At 40.1% G+C, this 25936-nt stretch overlaps 3 protein-coding genes across 10 annotated transcripts in view; 1 reads left to right on the top strand and 2 right to left on the bottom strand.

Annotated features, from left to right (window-relative positions):
• Positions 1-1653: 1653 nt before the first annotated feature.
• sc5d (sterol-C5-desaturase) lies at positions 1654-9097 on the bottom strand. The gene is made up of 5 exons (XM_046867090.1): positions 9018-9097; positions 7646-7863; positions 6582-6714; positions 3122-3222; positions 1654-3022 (listed from the first exon to the last, which is right to left on the bottom strand). The coding sequence occupies exons 2-5, from the start codon at positions 7853-7855 to the stop codon at positions 2609-2611; spliced, it is 858 nt and encodes a 285-aa protein (XP_046723046.1). The 5' UTR covers positions 7856-7863; positions 9018-9097; the 3' UTR covers positions 1654-2608.
• A 464-nt stretch (positions 9098-9561) lies between these two features.
• anapc13 (anaphase promoting complex subunit 13) lies at positions 9562-11905 on the top strand. The gene is made up of 3 exons (XM_046868111.1): positions 9562-9704; positions 9829-9935; positions 11701-11905. Exons 2-3 carry the CDS (start codon positions 9837-9839, stop codon positions 11824-11826), a joined length of 225 nt encoding a protein of 74 aa, XP_046724067.1. The 5' UTR covers positions 9562-9704; positions 9829-9836; the 3' UTR covers positions 11827-11905.
• Positions 11906-14604: 2699 nt separating this feature from the next.
• The window catches only part of arhgap32b (Rho GTPase activating protein 32b), a 134000-nt gene continuing 122668 nt past the window's right edge, over positions 14605-25936 (bottom strand). For all 8 annotated transcript variants that reach the window (XM_046868562.1, XM_046868560.1, XM_046868559.1 and 5 more), the window contains 10 exons: positions 24407-24509; positions 23434-23578; positions 22526-22608; positions 22115-22222; positions 21752-21897; positions 21451-21652; positions 21118-21338; positions 19850-20599; positions 19047-19648; positions 14605-18963 (listed from right to left, as the gene is read on the bottom strand). In XM_046868562.1, the coding sequence (XP_046724518.1) occupies positions 16777-18963; positions 19047-19648; positions 19850-20599; positions 21118-21338; positions 21451-21652; positions 21752-21897; positions 22115-22222; positions 22526-22608; positions 23434-23578; positions 24407-24509 (4547 nt within the window). In that variant the 3' untranslated portion in view covers positions 14605-16776. The remainder of the gene's footprint in view (positions 18964-19046; positions 19649-19849; positions 20600-21117; positions 21339-21450; positions 21653-21751; positions 21898-22114; positions 22223-22525; positions 22609-23433; positions 23579-24406; positions 24510-25936) is intronic.

Here is a 25936-nt window from a genome sequence, read left to right on the forward strand (position 1 = left end):
TGTCATCTATGAGCACATCACAAACATTTCTATATAAACATATTTATTGTGCTTCAGGGTGGAATCCTCCTTCCACCCTGTTCAATAAAGAGACCGGTCTTCAGTCTTCATTTGGAGGCAGCCAGTGACTCAGCTGCTCAGACAGCACAGGAAAAAGTCTATTCCAAACCAGAGAAAAGTCTTGATGCAAGTTCTAATAACATCATCTGGCGATGGGGTGTGATGAGTCTGAGGACTGTTGGAAAGCTTTTTCAGCCTCAGCTCCAGCCGAACGTGAGAGTCTCATCTAAACCGTACCCCGCTGTTTGTGCTCACCATTAAGAGCCTGTCCAAACCCAGGTGTCCAGGAGACACAATTGGTAAACCGGTGACGAGGCCATTCTCGATCAAGTGATGGACTTGTGCAAATTGTGCCAATCGAATTGTACAACTCAAGTGGCTGTCAGACTGTACAGACCCCCCCTGAGAAGAGCCATGTTGATTCATTCTGCTGTTTCTATGTAAATGTGTTCAGCCCGAGCTTTTGTGGAGTGTCGGGGAGTCGAGACCTGTTGCCATAGATACAAATTAAGCGGCCTGGATGTTTTCATTTGGCTTATAGTGATTGTCGCAGCTGTTATCTTGCTGGTTTTATTCGAACAATTAAAAACACAGCTCATCTGATTATGCCTTTATTTATCTCTTAAGGCACATATGTGCAATTAAAAAAAATGCAATTTTCACCGTCGCTCTATAATTAAAATGGTACCGAAAAAAAAAAGAGGCTGCTTCAAATCTGAAACAGCAGGAGGGAATAGACATGTTGAACATGTAATTCAGAGGTCGATTAGCAAGAGCAAATATACATGCATTCAAATCTGGAAGGTCTCCCTGAAAGGGAAAAAACGTGGCTCTGAAAACGTGCAGCTTGTCAGACACTGAAAAAATACTTGATTGCACAGCACCCTCTACTGTTCATATGACAGAATAACAAACACAATTTTAACACTGCGAAGAGAAAATACTGAAATGTAGGAATGATTTGAACATATCATATTAAAGGTGCAGGTTATGGTGTTTAACATGTTTCAAACGTTTTAATAACGTAATGTCTAAGAAAATAGAAAAGGTTTTTGTTATTTTTGCCATTTACTGTACAGTGCACAGTGAAATGAAACAACTGAGGACAAACAACAAACAACAAACTAAAACACTACGAATTGCACATATTTGTTCGAAAGGTTTTTATACAAATCTCTATTTGAGAGAAAGAGAGTGTGTGTGTGTGTGTCCAGTCCAGTCCCTTTATCTTAAAGTGGATTGGCTTGAAGAAAGAAACTGTTACACAGGCTGGTTATTAGGGCCTAAATGCGTCCTCTTATGAGATGGCAGGAGTGTGAAGAATAGGTGTGAGGGGTGTGTATTTGTTGTCAGCCACACATTCTGTGGTGTAAATGTCCACGAGGAAGGAAGGAGAGACGTTCTCTTCTGTTTCCATTATCCACTGTAAGGACGTGATCTCAGATTACAGCTTCTATTTACAAGGGTACCGACATATTTCACTAGAGATGGGGGGACTTCCTGGAAAGACGCTGTCAATTCTTCGTTTGCAATTTGCCTCAGAGGAGTCAGGAAATATAGAAACGCTACTATGTGTATAAAAGTTACAATCAGTAAAGTCACTGCCACACTTTATTTCATGAGCTTTTTATTGGCATTATACATTTTATTGTTTAACTTCAACCAAAAGTATTTGATTCAATAATGAATTTATTAATAATCCAATAATCTCAATATTAAATTTTACACATTATTTCTTTCTTGTTATGAACTGAAACTTACACTATATGCCCACGTTTGTGTCAACCTGAACATAACGCCGTTTTTTTATTTTTTTAAATCCAGATTTAGTTTCCCCTTCGCTCTTTATGATAACCTCCGCTCTTCTGCGAAGACCTTCCACTACTGTAGCTTCTGTGAAGATTTGTTCCATTCATCCACAAGTGCATAAGATCAGGTCCTGATGTTTGGTGATGAGTTCTGAGGTACAGTCTGCATTTCCGGTTCATCCCACATCTGTTCTTTCTTTATGGGGGTGGGGTGTGATCCACTGATGTCCAAATACTTTTGTACAAACTGTATTACTTTGGTTTTTTTTAATGCAATTCACAGATGTTTGGCACTTTATTGTTGGAATTTAAAAAAAAGGGCTCCTGTATTGAAAAATATATATTGCTTTTGAAGCTCGGGGGTTCTTTATTTCTTAAAAGGGTCTACAAAGTATTTCCAGGGGTCTATTAATTGTTATTAGTTTTACTATCAGGTTTTAATAGTAAATAAACTCATTTCATAGTTGCTTGAAATATAATGGATCTGAAAGAAATCTGTAACTGAAAAACATGTCGGTCTATAATAATAAACCTAATGGCACTTTTAATATGAATGCGTTTTGAGAAAGTGTCCTTCTCAGTACATAGATTTTTACTACAGTTAATGGGCTGCAAAACGTTTGAGAACCCCCTGCTCTGGCGGATGCAAAAAAAGAAAATCTGACACCATGCTTTAAACAATAAATACTTACTTAAGGATATTAATGTTTGTGAAAGAGCATTGTTACAGTGATGGTGATCTACTCAGCTTTACCATTAGCACGGCCCATTAATGAGCTCTTTAGGTTCCTAACGCACTCGAGCGGCCCCTTCCCCATCAGTGCAGACGGATGCCTGTACGAGCCTCCGAGGCGATCCCACAGCGTGAAATACTGTCCGTAGTTATAGTCGAAGAACAGATGGTGATCGGTGTGATGCGCGGCTCCGTTGATGAACTTCTGCAGCAGCCGTGGCACCCTGTAATCGCCATCGTGAATGGAGATGGTCCACACGTTCACAAACACATAGAGGCCCAGGTAGAGTCCCTTGTGCAGGGGGAAAAGGAAAGGGTAGATGTGATAGGGCAGGCCCTGGAGAAAGCCGTCTACGGGGTGGAAAGCGTGGCTGGCGAACGGACTCGGGATCTTCCACACGTGGTGCGGTTTATGGAAATTCTGGAACCCGGTGTAGATAGAATAAAATTGTTATAGACACGCATGATACGGGCAAAATCAATACGTGACGTGTACTAAATATGTACTTGTGACAATTACCTTATAGATGAGTTTATGGTGGAGGAATCTGTGTATCCAGTAAATGCACATATCGGTGAAAAAGAGAAAGGAGAACATGCTGAAGATCAGTCCTGACCAACCTGAACGACAAGAAAGAGAAAATGAGCAAACATTTGGAGAAATCTAATAAACGGTGTGATGTGTTTTACAACATAGTAAGTGTTACGCATTAAAAAGGTGTATATTCATAAAAAAACATTATTTGTCAATATTTTGCATTTATGAAAGACGTATATTTCATACTTTTTTATCAATGTTTTTAGAAACCTCTCTACAACAGCTATAACAAATTGTTGCCACAAAAGTTTTTTTTTTTTCATTAACTACAATAAATAGACAAACGTTTGTGGACACCTGACCATAAGATTTGTGTTTTTGAACATCCATTTCATACATTTATTCCCTATGTACTGTTTAAATAACCTCCACTCTTCTGGGAAGATGTTCCACTAGATTTTGGAGTGAGTTTGTGGAGATTTGCTCATGCAGACACAAGGGTCTTAGTAAAGTCTGGTACTGATGCAGGTGAGGTGAGGAGGCCTGGGGTGCAGTCAGCATTCACATTCATCCCAGAGATGTTCAGTAGGGTTGAGGTCAGAGCTCTACAGATCGATCGAATCTATCTATCTATCTGTCTGTCTGTCTGTCTGTCTGTCTGTAGCTGTCGTCCCCCCACTCTTACACGTTCACTCAGGCCGTCTCTTATCCTAGACATCCCTCATGTCTATGTTACCCCTTCTGGCTCTCCCTTTTAGTTATACTGCCTTAACAATTTTTGCCGGAGTCCCTACTTACTCCCTGATCGCACTGTACAGTGGTTTTAAACTTTTATTAATAAATGAGAATGCTTAACAATCCTTTTTCTCGCTCCCTGTTATATCTCTCACGTATCTCTTTTCTACTCTCTGTTGAGTTAAACATGCTCCTGAGGTACTGGCGACCAGTGTTCCCGATGCCCCACCTCTGGATGGAGTTCTCTTCCATTGGAGATCGCTCTGTGCAGCTGGGGATGGTTCCACATCTACAGCCTAAAGATCCATGAACTTACTGAGCAACTCAACAACTTTGAAGATAGATTTGGACTGTAATTAATATCAACAGTCTGTTACAACCGCTCAGGACCACAGGTTGCATGAACACTTTTGAATTTGAGCGTCCATCACTCAACACCTCGACAATGATGATAAATGGACCCAGATGCCATCCAGATGAGGGGCCTGGTTCCTCTCAAGGTTTCTCTCATACCACCTTAGAGAGTGTTTCCCTTAACACAGTCACCACTGGCTCGCTTATTATGGACAAACCTTTATAAGGAACAAATTTATAGGCTGTGAATTTAGACACACTTAATCAAACTTTATAACCGCTTGATCTCTTCACAGCTGCTTTAGAGATAATGTTCATTGTTAAAATTGCCCATGAAGCTGACTTTGTGCACATGGATATTGTCCTGCTGTAAAAGGTCTTGGTTCTCCTAGTTCAAGTGAAGTGAAAATGTAATGCCACGTGCAAAGACGTCCTATACAGTTGTGTGCATACAAACATTGTGGTAACAGTTTGGGAAAATCCACATATGAATGGAAAAGGCAGGTGTTCCAATATTTAGTTCATATAATGTATCTATCATCCCTCTGTCTAAGATTTCCATACATGAGTTCTGTATACTATAAGATTAGCCCCGCCCACTGTAAGGAGATGACAATGCAGTTTCAAACATTAATCTTTATGTAAGCTTAAAACAATTCCTTGAGTCACTTGAGTAATTCGAATACATTATAATAAACTCTGGAGTGCTCTGGACAGGTAAACACAGAAGATGCTGAAGAATGAAAAATGGCAGAAGGGAAGAAAAAATCGAAGGGCGAGGAGACGATTCAGGCCGTGACAAGAACACGACAGAAAGTTTGGAATCATTTCAAAACTAAAACATCAAGAAAACTCTGTTCAGTAAGTTTCCTTTTTTTTTTTTTTTTAAGTCATTTTAAATGTTTTTTATATTTTTATGTATATATATATATATATATATATATATATATATATATATATATATATATATATATATATATATAAATAAAAATATACAAATATAATATATATATATATATGTGTGTATTTTTATGTAATATGGCAATATTAACAGATATTCTTGTATGTAATTTCAGCAATAAAAATGTAAATCTTTTTATGAAGGACATTTTTTTGGTTAATTTTGCGAGACCCCTTGTTTTCTTTTGTATATTAAGTATTGCTCTTTAATATAGAAAATATACTTCTTACCGGATTATTTAATTAATCGATGGAATAATCGTTAGAATAATTGATAACTAAAATTATCGATAGCTGTAGCTCTCTGTTAGTGTCATTTTTTTATTTACAACTCAAACATACTATAGACAAGCCAAAGTTTTTGAATATATCATGTATGCTATATATTTAGATGTTTGGACTTCAATTCTTCAATTAAAACTGAAGCTGAATGTAAAGAGAAATGTCAAAACTGGTTACGTCTCGAACGATTTGGTTTGAAAGTTCGGAACACCGAGATACAGACGTACATGAGCTCTCACACACTGGCTATCAGTTTTGACACTGAGGTAAAGCACAAAGTACACAGGCTGGATTATTCCAGTAGGAACATAAAATGTACAAACACATACAGAAATGCACACAAACAAATCCTTATGAGGACCTTCTTCATTCCAGCTAAAAAAACATTTTTGACATTTAACAAAACTGTAGTTTAAAAAGGTTTCCTCATGCGGACAATTCAAATGTCCCCACAGGGACACAATCATATCCGGTGAGAGAAACGTGAGACAAGCAGAGACAAACACAGAGAAATTCAACGTTCACACATGGAATTGTACAGCGGCAAGTCAACATACAATGAAGTCACCAATGTTCCTACTACTGGTTGCCATTGTAACTTTCTCAACTTTTACTGGTTACTCTCCAGTTGGTTTTGCGCTGTATGTGTAAACATACACTATAGTGTATAGTCAAAAAAATTGGGAAAACTGACCTTTCCTGCAATATGAGGTTCTTCTCCAAACTGGTACCACAAATTTGGAGGCACACAATGTATACTGTGTGTGTTTGGATGCAGTATAATAAAATTTTGCATTCACTTGAACTTGGAAACCTAAACCTGTTCATGGCAATGCCCCTGTGCACAAAGTGAGATCCATTGAGATATGCTTTACACAGTGTGGAGAGGAAGATCTTGAGTGGCCTGCTATAAAGCTCTGATCCTAGCCCTATTGAACCCCGTTGGGATAAATTAGTACCTGACTTTACTGACACCCTTGTGGCTGATGGAGGAATTATAAGAGCGCATTGGGACTAAATGCGATGCTTAAAAAGCACATGCTGTACCTCGTGACCAGGTGTCCGCAAACTTATAACAATAAAGTGTAGCTTAAGAGCTAAAGAGACTTACCCAGCGGAGATTCAGTGACATTGTCGTAAAGCTTGCTGTAGCCCCGAACTTCGGCAAAGAACAGTGCAACAGTGGGAATGCTGATCCACGGCAAAGAGGTCAGAGCATACTTTATTTCACGTCTCACCTGGTTCTGGTGGAGACAAGGAGAAAATAATGGGGGGGAAAAAAACCCAGCAACAATTTCACCTTGTTTATAGAAACCAGGCCATTCACAGAGGTCACTTTGCAGGTTTATAATTACCACCTAATCACTCAGAAGCCCAGCAGCATTTTATTTAACATCATAGCGTCAGTTCTGGATTTTAAAACACCTGAACTGACTAACATCTACTCAGCCAGGGGGGGGCTTCGCAACTCCATTTGCACTAATGGAGATGGTACGAGAGGCAGTCCTAATATCTTGAGCCTAGTCTTAAGATTTTTCAATGTAGGAAAACGATCAGCAACAGGATATGGCTCATTTGTGATATATGCCGGCTGTTGAAGAGACAAGGAACAAGAGCAAGGCTTACACCTGTTCCATCTCTGCTGCCTGGTCTGATGGCAAGAGATTATACTGGGTACAGCATTTCAGTGTGAAGTAGACATGCTGTGAGATTCAAAGCTTGCTGGTGACACGTCTCAGGCGGTGTGGAAAAGCCTTCAACAGAAAGGAGATCAACTGCTGTGAGGTTACATGTGCGAGTTCAAATCGTGGGCTATTAAACATCCTGCTTCAAAACGACACTGGAACTGAATCAGAACGAAACACGAGCAGCAGTCGGAAAACCGATCTGATCATGGCGACAGATTCTGACACACATCTACGCTCTGCCGGATTCATCCTGACCCTTTTCCGGCTGGAATTTCTGCACTTTATGCTGCTGCGGATGGTCGAACCTGAATACCGTAAAGGTTCAGAGCACTTCGGGGGAAAACCTTCCTTGGATAGAACTTCTGGAGTAATCAACAGCCAGTCAACACGCTTTTTGGGACAATGTCTATTGATAATCAATGCATAATCAGCTCTGCAAACTTGTTATATATTATTTGGTTTATGAACCAAAGAAGAATGCACTGACCTCTAAAAACTGAGGATGCTTCATTAAATTGTGGTCAAAGATGAAGTAATAGCTTAAAGCTCCCAGACCAAGATACAAAATTGCAGCTCCGAGGTTGGTGACCACCAGCAGCCCAATGATCTGCCGCACGGCCTCATCTTCAGGCCAGGACGACGGGTACACATACGGAGTGAAGAAATGAGAGTCGGCAAAATTCAGTACCAGATCCATGCGTGATCCTGCGGCAAAGAAAAAACTTTATAAGAAGCAGAACGAATGTGTTGCAAAAGAGTTAAAATTCTGCTTCTTACATCACATGGAGACTTCATCTGGGGAAATTGGGGAATATTCCAAATTGTAATCTTACCAGGAATTTAAGGGAATTCATTAGAAATTTGGGGAAAATATAAACATTGTGTTTGGTCATAAGCTGACATGCATGCAAACGAATACAGATTTTAAAAATGACTTTTTTGCATTGAATTAATTGTTAGTATCATTGTGTTGCACAACAGCTCACAAGGAAGTTTGACAAATAAATTTGTGTTTGTCATTTACATGAATACTCACCAAGATGGACATTTGCCATTATTTTTTGCTACGTTATGAATGCGCAGTGTATGTAGGAGGTATGTTTTTAAGGGTGTTGTGTGCTTGTGATTGATGGATGCACACATTATCGACATTTAAGTTCCCTGTTAAAGGCAAACCAGCATTTATGTAAATTCCCAGTTTATTCCCATTAATTCCCATGGAAAGTATCCCGTCTTAAAAATTCCCGAAATTTTGCAAACCTATTAATAACAATGTAATAATCTAATACTATTACCTAATAGATTCAAAGAGACACATTTAAATGGAAATGAAATGCTGAAATTATATTGTTGAGACTATGAAGTTTATTATCTACACGTTCTTCCTTTTATACAACCGAAACCTTTTTCTTTCTTAAAAAATGAAGGTACATATTTTAATAAATGATTACATTTCTGAGACATACAGTATTAGAACCATGATTTCTGACAACCCTCATTTCTTCTGTCTTGAATTTCCTATGATCTTTTCTATGTCATAAAACCTACAGTTACAACTTTATCTCTGACTTTTAGAAAGTACTGGAACTGGAGACTCCTTCCAAAATCCTTCCAGAATCTTACTTACAGAAAACTTCAAACTGTAGCAGCAGGTGTGAATGTGGAGCAGGTGAGTTTTAGTTCTTACTACAGAAACAGGAACCCAATGATATACAGTACACCTGTATTTTGTCTTGCAGGGAATTAAATGACATTTTATAATTAAGATGTTTAAAATACACGCAATAACAGTTTGCAAATGTGAAATAAATCTGAACTGACGCTTATTGAAGCACAGAGGGAAATCAGTGCTGACTTACCTGCTCCGCTCAGCGTTTACCTGCACACACCAGTCACTGACACTCTCTTTACTGCGGAGCTCCGAAGCAGCCAATAGCGCTACACTTCCGCGTGACGTAGACACGGTTCTCGGTTGTGATTTGTCAGAGCAAAAATCTGCTCATGGCGTTACATGTGAGGATACAATCCAAGGATGAGTGGAACTCTGAAATCCAGCCTTGACCCGAAATAAAAATCAATAAGTAAAATGTAACATAGAATAATAATCATTTGAATAAAACTGCTTTAAAAAAAAAAAAAATTCATAGATATATTGCTCTTTCATTTCACTTTTATTTAGCTTCATGCGCACTGTGATAACAAGAACGAAAGCAACAGTAATAATAATATTAATAATAATAATAATAATAATAATAATAATAATAAAAATAAAAAACATTCACAGACGATAAAAAAGGAGTCCGGGATATACGTCATCAAAAAGCGACTCAACAACAAACGGCTATTTACAAACCCCCTTCTTTTCACCCGTTTTTGTACAACTCCTGTGATTCGCTAAATCAGTTGTCAGTCACCGCGGGGCTACGCGTGATTGGCCAATCCTACCGCAGCAGGCTGATTTCTTTCTGAATACGGGTGGGCGAATAGCGTTTGCTCGGTGTGTTTTGCTTGGGTTTGCGTGGTTTTTGCTGTATCGGTTTTAAAAGGTGTCTGGATGTTATATATGTTATACATTGACGTGTGCACTTGCATACCTTGTGCTGTTGTGTTTATTGAAAGCTGCTTCCGGTATCATATGTGAGTAATAAGTTTGTTCCGGTTTGCATGCAGCTCTGCTGATGGACAGTGAGGTTCAGAGGGACGGGAGAGTGCTGGATCTAACCGATGATGCCTGGAGGGAGGACCGGCTTCCCTACGAAGATGTAACGATTCCTCTGGTAACTGCACAGCTCTCTGATAAAACTCATGATTTCAGGATGGTGTGTTATTTTAAGAACGGGATAAAGAACTGATGCTGATCCTTCAACTCTCAACTGTGACTAAATGCCTCTGATCTTTGTAGATGTATTTTATTATATGAATGATCTCCATACAACACTGAAATCATCTCATTTTTGAGGATGGATTTGGATTGGAATTGATACCAACAGTCTGCTATATTGGATTAGGATTGCACTTTGCATGAAGTTCTGCATGAATATTTTGCATTTAAGCCCCCCATCACTGAACTCTCTACCTAAACACTGCTAAATAAAAAAAAAAAAAGAGGATGGTTCTCTTTTGAGTTTGGTTCCTCTAATAGTTCCTTTATCATGCCATCTCAAGGAGTTTTTCCTTGCCACAGTCGCCACTGGCTCGCTCATTAGGGACAACCCTATAATGGCTCAACATTAAAATTCATATTTAATAACCCATTTATATCTGTGAAGCTGCTTTGTGCCGATGTATATAAATAAAACTGAATTGAATTAAGCTGACCTACTCTTAAGAGACTGAATGGTTCATTTAGTTATCTAGGTTTGAATGAAACCCGTTCGGTTATTTCAGTTCAATTCATTTTTATTTGTATTGCGCTTTCAAAAATGAACATTGTCTCAAAGCAGCTTTACACAGATAATGTGGTGATAAAAAATGAATATATTTTTTATAAGTGTAAGTTTGTCCCTGATGAGCGAGCTGGTGGCGACTGTGGCAAGGAAAAATGATGGCATAAGGAAGAAACCTCGAGAGGAACCAGACTCAAGAGGGAACCCATCTTCATCTGGGTTGCACCGAATGTCCATTTATTGCAGATATATGGTGTGATTAATCAATAAAAATGTGTTCTATCACTCCAAAAACATTGGCTTTCCACAAACTTTTGCCATAAAACAGGATGAACCAGGTCTGGTCCTCTCACCTCGTTCATCCTGCCAATGGTCCTGTGTCCAAAGTGAGCTCCATGTACACATGGGTTTGCTAAAATTAGAGTGGAAGAGCTTGCATGGCCTGAACACGTAGCCTCAACCTCAACCCCACTGAATTTAAACACCTTCTGCATCCAGACCTTCTCAACCAACATTAGAGCCTGATCTCACTAATGTGTTTTAGCTGAATGTGCACTAATCGCAAAAATTCCTAAATCTAGTGGAAAGTGGTCTTGGAAAAGATGGAGATAATTATATATAAGCACTTTATCAGCTTTAGACCTTTGAAAAAACATATGTACAGGTGTCCACAAACATTTGGCCATATGATGTGATCTAGTGGCTTTAAGACCCGAGTAATAAATTGAAGAGGTTTCATGGTCATCTTCTTTCAACTTCTCCCCTTTCTTCTACATCTGCCTCTTTCAAACCAACTTACCTGCATGTCTTCCTTTTACCACATCCATTAACCTCCTCCTTGGTCTTCCTCTTTTCCTCCTTCGTGGTGGCTCCATCCTTAGCATTCTTCTACTGATATACTATGTATAACCATGTTCCTCCGCTGCACATGTCCAAACCATCTCAATCTCGCCTCCCTCACCTTGTCTCCAAAATGTCCCACATGCGCTGTCCCTTTAATAAACTCATTTCTAATCCTGTCCATCCTCATCACTCCCAACAAACACCTCAACATCTTCAGCTCTGCTACCTCCAGCTCCACCTCCTGCCTTTTAGTCAAGAAGAGGGTTTAATAATATTAAATTATAATTTTTTTTATGGTGTGATCTTTCTTTAGAGTGAACTCCCAGAAGCAGAGCAGGATAATGGAGGATCCACAGAATCTGTCAAAGAGCAAGAAATGAAGTGGTCTGACTTGGCTCTGCAAAGTTTACATGAAAATACTCCAAGTACCGGAACATAACAGATTTCATATCAAATGTTATATTGTGTGTCTGGATGTTCACTGTTTTTTACAAATAAAACGTTATATGTAAATATTAGAACGTCTCTTTAGTTCTCACTCTCCAGTGTTCTGTATTGTTTAATGATTTATAATCTTGATGTCACCCAAATGAGGATGGGTTCTCCTTTTGAGTCTGGTTCCTCTCAAGGTTTCTTCCTCATAACATCTAAGGGAGTTTTTCCTTGCCACAGTCACCATGGCTGCTCATCAGGGATAAATACACATCATTCACCTTGACTGTTAAATTCTGTAAAGCTGCTTTGAGAAAACGTTTGTTTTGAAAGGTGCTATAGAAATAAACTTGACTCTATAGCTGAGTAATTTAAAACGTTTTTACATTCAATTATGAACTAAAAATGTTAAAACACTACATTTAGCTTTTTGAATTCTATTATTAACGTGATCATGAGATTTCAGTGGAAATGTTTCTAAAATTAGCCGATATTTCTAGAAGACGAATTTCCCATATATTTAAAAGAAGCTTGTTTAAGGTGAGTACACAAATGCCTGAAGTGTTTCCTGAGCTGATTGATCAAATAAATTAAATTTCTTTGGATTTGAAAAGAATTCTCCAAAATATATATATAACCTGCTGTAGATATTTGCATATTGGATTGCAATAGCATTGTGGGGTTTTTTGTTTTGTTTTTTTAAATTTATTAAGAGTTTAGCAAAAGAACTAGCGGTAATATTTCTTATACATTCTGTGCACTAGATGCTGTTATTAATTGCTAAAAATGTGGACAAAAGTATTGGGACACCTGACATTTCCAGCCATATGTGGTGCCTTCATCAATCTGTTAATACAAAGTTGGAGGCACACATTTATACATTGGATGCAGTAGCATTATATTGTCCCTTAAATTGAAACCTGTTGCAACATGACAATGCTGATGAACACAGAACAAATGATGTGAAGATCTAGTTTACATGGGTTGGAGTGGAAGATCTTGAGTGGCCTGACCTCAACCCTTCTGAGAATTACCTTTGGGATAAATTGGAACGCTGACTGCACCCCAGGCCTCCTCACCCACATCAGTACCTGACTTTACTACCACCCTTGTGGCTGAATGAGCACAAATCTCCACAAGCAAGTTTTGTGGAACATCTTTCCAGAACAGTGGAAGATACCATAACGGCAAATGGAAACTAAATGTGGATGTGTAAAAAAAAAAAAAAAAACCACTGACGAATCTTGTGGTCATGTCATATAGTGTAAAAGGAATGACCTTAATGTGGACATTCAACAGAACCTTAAACGCGACTAACGGAACTAGAATATGTAACGTTCTTTTACTAATGCAAAAGATTTGTAATCAAGGGTGTAATAATAACATAAAAAATCAATCTCAATCAAGTTTTTGCATGTGGTAACATTAACTTATATCAAAATCACATAACAACTGCAGCACACTACTCAATTGTTCATTATTTTTCTATAAACTGGGGAAAAGCAGCATTTGAAATAAAATCATTCACGGGACTCCTTAAAAATGGTCTTAAAAATACATATATATATATATATATATATATATATATATATATATATATATATATATATATATCCTGTTTGGTTGGTCAGGTTGGGAACGCCTACAGAAGAAGAGAAATTGATTTGGTTTCAGACAGACTTTAAAATAAATTTTGAAGAAAAGCTAGACATTGTGAGGAGAGGTCTGCTAATCCCAAAGCTAGCTAGTTTGAATTATCCAGGAAAGGGTTTGTTCATGGATTCCAGACCAGTGAATACGAGTGGTACCACTGGCTTACAGCCTCTGAGGAGTGGTGTAGATCTCTGGTGAGTAGGTTGTATTTTATTAACATTTTTATGTTTTTGTCATGTTATTAGACAAAAATTGGTTCTGACCTGCTCCAGATGATGTAGGTGGTACAGTTGTAGGTGGAGTTGTCTTAACTAGGTTTCTTGCTTTAGTAAAATGGTTTTCACCCATCATATGTGAAATGCTCTCTGTAATGCCACACCTTGTGATATTGCGTTTTTGTATAGTATTAATGGTTTTAATAATTGCGAGGTGGTGGTGGTATTAAGAGGTGGATTAAGTCGGGTAAGTCACCACTGAAGCCCCAGATACCAAATGCAATATATATATATATATATATATATATATATATATATATATATATATATATATATATATATATATATATATGTACTAAAAACAAAATACACTGTTATGTATCTACTGCACAAAAGCATGAAAAATCCGTCCCACAGGTCTCTTGAATGCATGACTTCCTTCCTTCCTGTGGAAAAAAACCCTTACGCTCGATGATTTAGTGTTTAAAACATTCCCTGGTCAGTGCAATTCAATAAAAGCGTGTGTAAAGCACAAGTTAAATGTACTGGGGAGTGTAAAAGTAAACCTACTGCTGCTGTGTCAACGTGCTAAAAGTGCGTAGGAGAGAATAAATTCGGTGGAACCCGAGAAGGACTGAGGGTTGTGTGATTTATTTGTGGTTGTTACAGTAACTACATACAGCTGTAATCGAGGCTATTTTTAGTTTGAAATGTTAAATTTGATATTCTGAAGCAATTCGGAAACCCACAGTCATTTCGCAAAACAGGTCGTAGAGAGATTTGTGGAAAATGTGGATAAAGTGTATACACTAACACATGGGTGCATGTGGACAAACGCAACAGAGATGATCACTTACCCAGCAACATCGACATGGCACAGAGACACATGTGGGCTTCAGGGAAAGGCTAATCATAAATTGAAATGTAATAGCATACATAAGCTTTTATTTAACATTTTTTTCTAGTCACCCAACCATCTTTTTCACAGTCTAAAAACACCAAAAAGAGACAACAACAACAAAAAGCAGGTTAATTTCAATCATAAAAGTGCCCATAAAAATGAAAGGAAAAAAAAAAAAAAAAAATTAAGACCATTGGCGGGACCTGACAAAAATGTGGTACGAGAGGCAGGGCAATACCACTTAGAATCATAAACATACTGTATAAAAGATGAAGCGTTCATCCCAACCCTGTTAACGTGAATTACAGAGTAAAACACAATGAATGCTACGGGGTGGGGTAGGGTGGGGTGGGGAAGAGAATTTGCACTTATACAACATTTTAACAAAATAGAAACATGCATCTGGTATGACTGAAACAAGCCCAGGTTCCATTTGCTTCACGTCTCTCACAGACCATGTGCTCCGAAATACATGTAAAGCACAAGCGATGCATGAACAGTAAAAAAATACATGAACAGACCATCTTAAGGGTCGTGACGAAAAACGTTTTGCCTTGAAAGGTGAAAATTTGCAGAACAGTTTGTATCAAGGTGCTGATTGAAAAAAAAATGCGTCCGAATGTGTTAAAGCCTCTGTAACCACTATCCTGCCTGCCTGTAGGAAACTAACCAGCTGCAAAACTGCTGATGTCATTCTGAAGACATTCCTTTTACAACGGTGCCAACACAAGAAAATCTGAACTCACACAAAAGGTGGATCGGCAAGAGAAATGAACTCTAGAACAATACGCAGCTCCTCGAATGATTTCTAAGGACCAAATTGTTCCCCGATCGCACGACTCGGCTTCTATCGGTTCACACGGGTATGTATATTATACTTTCTCCTTTAATTATCTGGCTGTTTAGAACGACTGCTGCTAAAAAGGGATCTGTTTTTTTTTTTAGATCTCTTCTCCACTTTGTGCCAAGAGGTCAAAAATAAATTCTATAGAAATAAAATTAATGTTGGCACCTCCGCAATCATCACCTGAGAGTTGAGTGATCAACTGCTGGCTCACCTCTAGACCGGCCAGTGGTGTGTGATTCCAAAACGGGGAAAATTTCAGCTACTCAGTAGAACGCTTGATGAAGCGCTTTAGATGAGTGGAGAAATGTCGCTAAAGATCATGCTACATCTCCTTTCCATGCACTTACTACTACACATTCTATGACCTGGATGACTGAAGCCCCTTCACGCACATACAGTCAGGAACGTGTTTGCCTTGCGTTTCGTTCCTGAAGTAGGAGAAACACAAAGCTCACCTGCTTCGACCTGCTGGCATTCAAACTTATCAGTTAAACCAAGCGAGCTGCATGAACGCCTCCTCAACTACGAAACTTCGTTCATCATTTGGTCCTTCACACAGTATCCTTACCATTAAAATCTGTTGAAATTAAATTTATAGCAAAAATACACACACACACACACATATATATATATATATATATATATATATATATATATATATATATATATATATATATATATATAGTCGTATAACAGTGATATATGGCACAGTTGGAGAACAAACAATGAGATTGCACATTTTTCGGTCTCCAACCCAAAAGGCAGAGAAGCACAGGTTGGACACACTGGCTAGTTGTGTACACAGAGTCGTGGGAGAGTGAGATGTTAACACCGACGTTCTCCTCCACCGTTACTGTAACATTTAAAGTACACAATGAATATCAAGGTACACAGAACTGTTCTGTAAGAGATAGATTACATGCATTTCTAAAATGCAAAGCTTTATCCCCAAATCAGACCCACCCCCAATGATTCTATTATAACAAAACAGAACATAAAAAAAATTCCCTTAAAACCAGTAGTAGCTTTTTTTGTTTTTTTGTTTTTTATCCGATATACATAACATTTTCTGGTTCGGGTAATCGTACCATTTGTCAATCACATACAATATCTACAGTATGACCTCCACATTTCTCAATGTCACAATGTGGCCTCTTTTTTCAAACTCTATTAAAGAAATCGTGGTACATTCAGTTCAATAAAAAAAAAAAAGTCTTTACACGTTACAAAATGTGAGGAAATTAAATGGATACAGTCTTAACAGTCCACTGTCCTGCAGAGGCTGATGAACTTTTCCAAACTGTAGTCGACATTTTAAATCCCAACCTATTAGTCTGTTTTTTACTCTGCGTTAATCTCTGCTTCAGGCCTCTGCATTGCAAGCTCAGCTCGGATAAAAGCTCCCTGTCCCAAGGCGGTGGAGTATGCGCGATTAGCGTGTGAAGTCGAGTACCCAGGGGTACCATACAAGCTTGACCCTCCACGGTTTGGCAATGGGGTTTGTGAATGAGGTACTGGATGATAATCGTCCAGATTATCATAGTGGGATTGTTGAGTAACAGAACTTTGTCTTTGTCCTTGTAGTTGTTGTGAAAAAGAGTTCTGCACATGAGGAGGGTTAGGCTGGGTGTAGTGCTGCCGTTCTCTAACACTATGAGATCTCTCTGGTTTGGGAGGGGGAACGGGTTTCACGGGGGCCGTCTTCTGGTCACCTTCGCTGCCGCTGGCAGTATTGACTCTGCCGACATGCCGTTCGGAATCCGTGCGATCGTACCGGGCTTGATAGCTTTTGCTCTCGGGGTGCTCCTGCCACTGTTTACTGCTCATTTGATTGTCTCCTGGCTCACACTTGGATTCAAGATGACTACCTTCTGATTCAGGTGGCATGCTCCGTGGTGGAGGTTGGGACAAATGTGAATGCGTGGACTGGTAGGACCTGGAGCTGGTTTGTTTCGGCGCTGCAACTCGGTCTCCCATTCCATTTCCCTGGCAGTGTTTCTCAGTTTCCATGTACATGAGAACAGTTGGGTCAGGAGACATGAGATGTCTGGAGACATGCTGAGCTCCAGGGGTTACACTGCATCTCCCATCTTTACCTTCAGCAGTGACCAGGACTGCTTTACCAGGATCTGACTTACTGCGCAAGTGGAGCACTTCTACTCCCCCGATATCGCCAGGCATGTAGGGCCCCACGTTGTCATATTGTGACATGATGGGGCCTTTTACCTTTTGTCTGGCGCGACTTTCTCTGCGAATAGAATGCATCCGTAGCCTTTCTGCCTCCTCGGGATCCCAAGCATAGTAAACGGCAGCCTTCGGGCCATGGCAGGGGGGGATTTCCCTGGGTACAAACGTCTGCTCTTTCACAGGAATGGCATGCCGTGACAAATAGTGATAGCCACCTGATTTGGCCCCTGACCTGCCGAGATGCGGACCGGTGTCACGGCTACTGAACGAATGGTAATGCCGTAAACGAACGGTGCCATAAGGGTCCGCGTCGTAGTAGGGAACATCGAGAGAATGAGTGCCAGAGTAAGGGCTGTACCTGTACTGGACTCTTCCATTCTCAAAGTACGGCTGCAGTTGAGTGACATGGTAGTCAGCTTGTGAGGGCTGTTGGTAAGACTTGCAGTGGTAGACCGGGCGCTGGTAGTAATAAAGATCATCATCTGGAGGAACCTCGGTTCTAGTTACAGGCGCTGCTCGGATAGCAGTGGGTGGGACATGTAGAGAGTGCACCCTGCGGATCGTCGGATACGCGGCATGTCCGTCCACTGAGCTGTAACCGTGGCTACGATGCAGCGATCCTGAGGCAACATACTCGCCCCTCATTGCTTCACGAGATTTCATCGACTGGTGGAAGGACCTCGGTCCAATTGTATTGTAGCGACCATCACCATGGGCTCTGTAAGGAATCTGGTGCTCTGACTTGGTTAGATATGATAAATGAGGGGGCACGCTTTCAGGCCGGTAATGGCAACCCATGGAAGCTGGCCCAGCAGGGAGAGGTCTTTGGTGGTAATAGGCCTCTCCAGTGGGCTCCATTAAACCTGTTTCTCCTTTAGAGTGGTAAACATAAGATGAAAGATGAACGGAAGACTTGCGTTGTGAAGGATGTGGGACTGCGTCATCCAACGATGGGGTTGCAGGCCCCTCTCCCAACATAGCATGATAGGGAGCTTCGGTTTTACATAGAGCAGCTGCTGCGAGTTTACTCTCGATGGAACGAACAGGAGGTGGTGGTGGTGGAGGTGTGATTCCATGAGTAGCATGATGGCTAACACTTTCCATTCGAGGATTTATAGGCGTTATCGATTCCCAGGGCCTCTCTCCAGAATGCTCTGGGGAATTTGCTGTTGTAGGTGCAACTCGTGCATTCTTGGACTGCCCTTGAGGCTGACACTGAGGGTGAGGCTGTGCTTGAGGCTGCGACTGAACCGGCATTTGACGCTGAGGTTGGAGAACAGCTACTGGCTGCTCCAGGGGTTTTGTAGTTGCTCTTGGCAAAACACTTTCAGGACTCTGAACCTAAAAAGAAAACACAGGGCGATATTTATTGCTACTTTCTTATTGTGCCTTTATGCTAAATATGTGATTCATTTAAATCTCACCTTAGGTTGGGTTGCGGGTTGCAGCGTGACTAGAAGTTCCTTTCTACTATTGGTGGATGTGCTGATAGATGTGGAAGTTTCAGTGCTGGCTTGCGCCTGGCCGATGGAAGGCTGCTGCCGTTCTGGACTGTTATGTGTTGGGAAAGGTTGAACAGGTTGTGTTGGAGAAGCATCTTTGCTGGGAGCCACAAAAGTCACAATGTCCTCTCGATTAGACATATTGGGAGACTTTTCACTGTCATCTAGGATGAGATGCATGCTGGCGGATTGGGTTAGTGTTTCAATTATGGTGCAGGAATCAGCTGAAGAGGAAGAAGCAGGAAATTGTGGTACATCTGCTGTTTCTTCGTGGGAAGTCTGCAGTTTAAGGGTGTGAGGAGGTGGCCAGGCAAGGGTTTCCAGAAACTCTTGTGGCCCGATGGGTGAAACAGGTGTGGGAGGTGCAGAGGATTCCGTCTGAGATAGAATGCTAGCCTGCTGAGCAGATTCGGCTAATGCTAAAGCTAGCATGCGGGCGGTGTTCTTTGGTGGGGGAGGAGCAGGAAGAAGAGACACGGCGCTGACTGGAGCAGTGCTGTTTGGTGAGTCCAGAGCTAGAGCTCCTAGGGAACAACAAAACAATGGGTACTAAAGGTGAGGGGAGGTAAGTTTATAATCAGGAGAAGGAAAAAAGGGGAGCATATTATGTAAACCTTAAAAAGTAAACCTAAAATCAAAGCAACTACTTTGATTCGACTAAGATTAATTATAATAAAATAATGTAATCGTAACAATAATCGAAAATCACGATTGACTAGTCTTACCTGGTGGTTCCTGAGCATTGATTTGTTGTATTGCATCTATCCCTAATGCCTCTTTACTCTCAGATGAAGCAGATTTGGAAAAAAGCTCCAGCTGAATAGCTTCACTAAGAGGCAAATCATTGGATTTAAAGGACAACAGGCTAATCTTGGCTGGGGAATCTTGGAGAGCTGGAGGAGGAGTTGGAAATGGCTGGTGATCAGGGCTCTCTGCTCCTTTACTGAGTCTGGGGTTATCGGTAGGATGAGATATACGCAAGGGCGGCAGCACCGCAAACTTTTCGCAGCTCTCCGAAGACTGGAACATAAATTTCTCAGATAAGTTAGAAGCACTTCTAAAGGCTGGACTGAGATCAGGAGACTGCTGGAGGCTAGTAATCTTCGGTCTGACAGGTGAGACAGGCTCTGAGTCACTGGCACTGCCAGGACTCCTCTTGAGATTTACAGCTTCGGTGTCATGGGAAATGGCAGAACTTTCTGCCAGGGGCAAACTGCATTGGAAAGACATAGGGTCGAAGTCCAAAGAAGCCATGCCAATGTCAGGAGGGCTCAAATCCACATCGTCGGTAGAGCGTGGTGGGGAAATCAGAGCTGGCACACAGATTGGGCCGTCATCCCCTTCGCTGTCTCCGTGGTCTATGTTATCGTAAGAGTTGCAGTGCTGTCGGCTGTCCATCAGGTCGCCATTAAAGGATGTGGAGAGAGCGTCGCTACTGGATCGTGGCCGGCGCGGTCGGTATACTTTAGACTCGCCTGGGATTAAACAAAACACGTGACCTTAGACTTCTTTTATATTGTTTAAGCAGATATGTAAAAAACGAGAATACTGAATATACACCGACCAGGCATAACATTATGAGCGCTGAAGTGAATAACACTGATTATCTCTTCATCATGGCAGCTGTTAGTGGGTGGGAAATATTAGGCAGCAAGTGAACATCTTGTCCTCAAATTTCACGTGTTAGAAGCAGGAAAAATGGGCAAGCGTAAGTATTAAATGAGTTTCACAAGGGCCAAATTGTTATGTCTAGACGACTGGGTCAGAGCATCTCCAAAAGGAAGAAACAGTGGTGAACCTGTGACAAGGTCGTGGGTGGCCGAGGCTTATTTAGACTTTTTTTTGGACCGAAGGCCGGACCGTGTGGTCCGATCTAACAGATGAGCTCCCTTAGCTCAAACTGCTGAACCGCTGTTAATGCTTTACTTTATCGGTCATTATGTTATGCCTGATCGGTGGCCATAAATGTATGCCTGATCGGTGTAGAACATACCTTCAACGTTGTGCAGTGAGCTGAGAGACTCCTCACTTTTCGCAGATCGAAGTGTCCCAGTATCTCCTCTGCTTCCTCCTAAAGCCATGGCCTTGAGTTCAGTAGGTTCACTTGGGTTACGGTGTAGTTTGCGCTTAGAAGTCGAGGAAGACTTGCCGAGGTTAAAAAATGACCGCCAGCTGCCAACTGGTGACTTCTTTGATTTAATAGGCTGCCTTTTTCTGTACAAAAAGATTGACAAAAAACATATTAACATTTGCAAAACAAATGATCACACCATCCAGAAGATTTTCAAGACAATTATTTTTTATTTGAACAGTAACTCCAGCATACCTTTCGGTAGGGAACTCAATCACAGTATGGAATTTGCCCTGTAAGGCAGCAGGACCTTCTCCCACTTCAATGTACTTGCTATCTGCAGTAACAGGGGAGTTGATTTGTGCTTGTGTGCGTGCCTGAGCTTCCTCTAACGTAAGCAACTTGGTGGAAGGTGAAGGAACTAGCAGTGATTTCGGACGAGACAAAGAGTTGTGACCTACAAAAGCAGAGACAAAGAACAGAATGCAACCGAATTTTGATAATTCGGTTAAAAATATAAAATATCATCTTTTATCTTGCCCATGCTCATACATACCAGCTCCTTCTCTGATCAGTGAACTCAGCTTAGGGCTGAAGAGAACATCTACATGGTTCAGGATGAACTCAACCACAACCGACTGTATTCGCACTTCCATGAAGGCGGCTGTTCCACTAAAGCATGCAGATTCGATCTGCTTAGACCTGACAAATAAATAAAGAGTTAAATAGAAAACTCTTTCAAAATATAAAGACTAGATATAAGACATTATTATAATGTTACTATATAAATATTACTATATAATATACTATAATATTACTATATATATATATATATATATATATATATATATATATATATATATATATATATATATATAAAACATATATATAACAGCTTATAAACGTTATTAAAACTTACCTCAGTAGGTTGGGAGCCCAAACAATTGCCAAATTTTTACTGTGCATGTTGGTCACATAGCTGAATGCTGCTAGTCGTGACAAATGCCTCATTAGAAATTCCAAGGTCCTAAAAAACATACATTTTCATTACAATTAATTAAATACATATGACAATTAAAAACTAAGCTTATACCCTATAAATCTGGCAATTCACTATTTGAAGGTATCCAACATGTGTGTTATTCTGCAGATATACCCAGGGTTCAAGCCTCTAAAATGTCCTCTAAAATCTAAAGTGGAATTGCATTCCAAACTTTATTATTATTAATATTATTAATATTATTACTACATCTTAATATAACCTAATAGGTGAAGCAGAAAGAAATGTGTTGGCACAGCCTGCAGGGGGCACTATACCCATTCTTCAAACCTGTAATGTGGCGGAGGCAGCTGCTGTATGACGTCATGTATTTTGATTAGCCTCTCCTCATCTGTCGCTGCTGAAACTGCCTCCTATACAAGGGGGACAAAATTAAGGGGAGATGAATTTAATGTCACTGTTATCCAATGATGTTTTTATTAGAATCGTCACTCTGTCTCAAGCGCTGGAGTCATGCTCAGTCCACGCTGGCTGCGACTTTCACACTGCTCTGCTGGGCCAAGTGCACGATGCAAAAATCTCAACCCCACCCATAATGGTCATCTTTATGCGAATGCTGTCGTGGGAACCTCAGACCATCTGCCTGTTTATTTCTCAGAATGCTTTTATTCTGAAGCTGTCTGTACTATTCTGCATGTACTCCGTCTCCAAGTCTTAAAGAATAACAAAAGCAGAATTTTGCATATGTAAATCTATGACGCGAGCATCGATCCTGACCATTGCTGATTTACATAGTTCAGGTAGGATATTATTACAGCTCTTATCATATCAAGATGTAAACTCGTACAGCAGTTATGCATGGATATACTCCATCTGTTTTGGGGACAAAGTGAGGGAAGCGCGATTGGGATGGTTTGGACATGTGCAGAGGAGAGACATGGGGCATTTCGGTAGAAGAATGCTGAGGATGGAGCCACCAGGAAGGAGGAAAAGAGGAAGACCAAAGAGGAGGTTTATAGATGTGGTGAGGGAAGACATTCAGGTAGTCGGTTTGAAAGAGGCAGATGTAGAGGACAGGGGGGTGTGGAGACGGATGATCAGCTGTGGCGACCCCTAACGAGAGAAGCCGAAAGAAAAAGAAGAAAGTACTCGATCTGCCAAAACGCCATTAAAGTGCAAGCATTCGCGTGTGAAAGTGTGATCTGTTCACATCACTGCTCTTCCTGTTTCCTGCTTACCGAGAATTTCTCATAAAGTTGGTAGGTGAGTAGTGGGTTAGGCAGCTCTCGGAAATAGAGCTTGCACAGCGAGCCCACACAGTGGATATCCTGGATGTAAACATCTTTGGTTAGATCGGGGATCTGCTCCGAATCAAATTCATGCCTGGATGGGAAAGAAAAGCATAACAACCATTACACATTAATTATTGGATATTTAAATCAAATATCTGCAATAATTACAAATACTAAATACTTAATCAAGATACATACAAAAACACAACAGATATAGATAGATAGATAGATAGATAGATAGATAGATAGATAGATAGATAGATAGATAGATAGATAGATAGATAGATAGATAGAGCACGTAATATATATGTAATATAAAAGCTAAGACAATAAAAAAATGCCTATAATAAATGTTAAATTCTTATTTTGAACAGGGGTTAAACATTTGATATTGCAAAATATATAAAAAAATTGAGCAAATCTGCGATATTAACTGCGTCAACTAACTTGCACATACGGTCAGATTCTTTCTCAATCTCTATTATTTCAGAGGACTCTATTAGATTTGATCTAAGATGATTGAATTGCACAATAAAAGTCTGTCAGTCTGCATGCACACAGTGACAAAACCTAAATAGGGGACCGCCAATTACTACTAACACTAATAATATTCTACAATTTATATCCGTATTTCAAAGATTCTCAGTCTCCTTTTTAAGCCGTTGTCAATAATATAGTTTGCAATAAAATGATTGTAAATAATACAAAAAAATAAAAGTAGTCTCAGACCCCACTTACAGCTGTGTGAATAACTGAATCATTTGTTAGCTTTCATCCCCAGAGAACTCAATTCATAAAAAAAGATTTCCACCACACATTTCCCTGCCAACAGCTTTAACATAAAATTCTCTATAATTAATGTACACAAGTGCTCATTCTCCCTTGATTTTATGTCAGTCTATTACTTTCTCACACATACCGCAGTTTCTGGATGTTGGATGCGATCCCAGAGAGCCGATACATTCCATCCACAATTCCATGCTTCTCAATGAACTCTGTGCAGCTCTTAAGCACCTGGGGGACTGAGATTGAGATTATGGGTTTAGTCGAACCATGTCTTTCGATCCATTTTACTTCAGTTACTGGAAAGTACAACACGCCCTTACAAATACAAACAGACAGTCTCTGAAACAATGTGCATTTGCATTTGTTCATTCAGCAAATGCTTTTATTCAAAGTGATGCACTAGTGAGGCAGAATGCAAGCCAAGTCCCGAGCATGGCGTTAAAGGAGCCAACAATGATATAAGGGTTGAAATGAGTGCAAGGACTCAGGAGGAGGGGGTGGTGAAACGCACACCATCTTTCAGGTCAGGGTGGTAAAACGCAGAAATAGTAGTTATATTTCTAACAACAAGGATCAAAGATCATTAACACAGCGAAGCAGTTCCACTATTATACCGCATGCGGTTCGCCTGCAGGTCGCAATGTTAAACTTATTACCAAAAATAAAAACAAAACAAAACATCACATTTTAACAGTTTGTCGAATTTTATATCGTCGAACATGCAAGAGAGACAAGTTCCTGTTCTTACTTATGATATAGCTGTGAGAAAAACAACAGTCATTCCCTCATAACCTTCATCTTTTTTTTCCACTATGGGGTGGGCCTGGGGTGCAGTCAGCGTTCACATGAGCTCTATAGCAGGCCACTCAAGATCTTCCACTTCAAACCATGTAAACTATATGTTCATAGAGGTGGTTTTGGTGCACCATCATGCTGGAACAGGTTTGGAGCTCCTAATTCAAGTGAGGGGAAAATCTTTTTTGATATAAAAGACATCTGATATAATTTTAAGCCTCCAACTTTGTGGTAACAGTTAAAGGCAGATCAACACAGGGTGGGAAAAGTCAGGTGTAACAAAATTAATTATTGTTGTCTATATTGTGTACTATAGACTTAAACCTGTGCTGTGGCCTCATCTTCGAACAATCTAACAATAATAATCAACTTCAATTTCAAGGTCAGAAGATCTGTTTGTGTCAGGCAACATCACACCTAAAGTTGTATTTAACGTGCGCTTCACCAATTTGTGGCTAAATGTGGGAGGTAAAGAATGATATCCTGATATGATTATCCAATAAATCAGTCTAGTATAAAACCTGGGCTCACTTTTTCTGATAAACCGAGGCAGACTGTAAACCTGCGTAACCTTGCAACACTTTAATCAAGCAGGATCAGGGGAAGACAGACATCCCTGCCATGGCCTCTTGTTTCAATCATCCTTGTGATGAGTGAGTTCTAAAAGCAGCTGTTTAGCAGAATTCCTGATGGTGCAGCTGAAAAATTCTCAGGCAGCATGAAACCACTTCTGAGCCACCACATACATACCCATGAGGAGAGGAATGTCGCATTTTCTTTCCGGTCTGGTGTAAACGTTGTAAAATGCATATATTGTTTAGGTTTATTAATTAGAGGGATGAATATTGAAGTCTAGTCCTGCATCTAT

This window comes from Silurus meridionalis, chromosome 15, assembly GCF_014805685.1.
Source record: "Silurus meridionalis isolate SWU-2019-XX chromosome 15, ASM1480568v1, whole genome shotgun sequence".
Lineage (NCBI taxonomy): Eukaryota > Metazoa > Chordata > Actinopteri > Siluriformes > Siluridae > Silurus > Silurus meridionalis.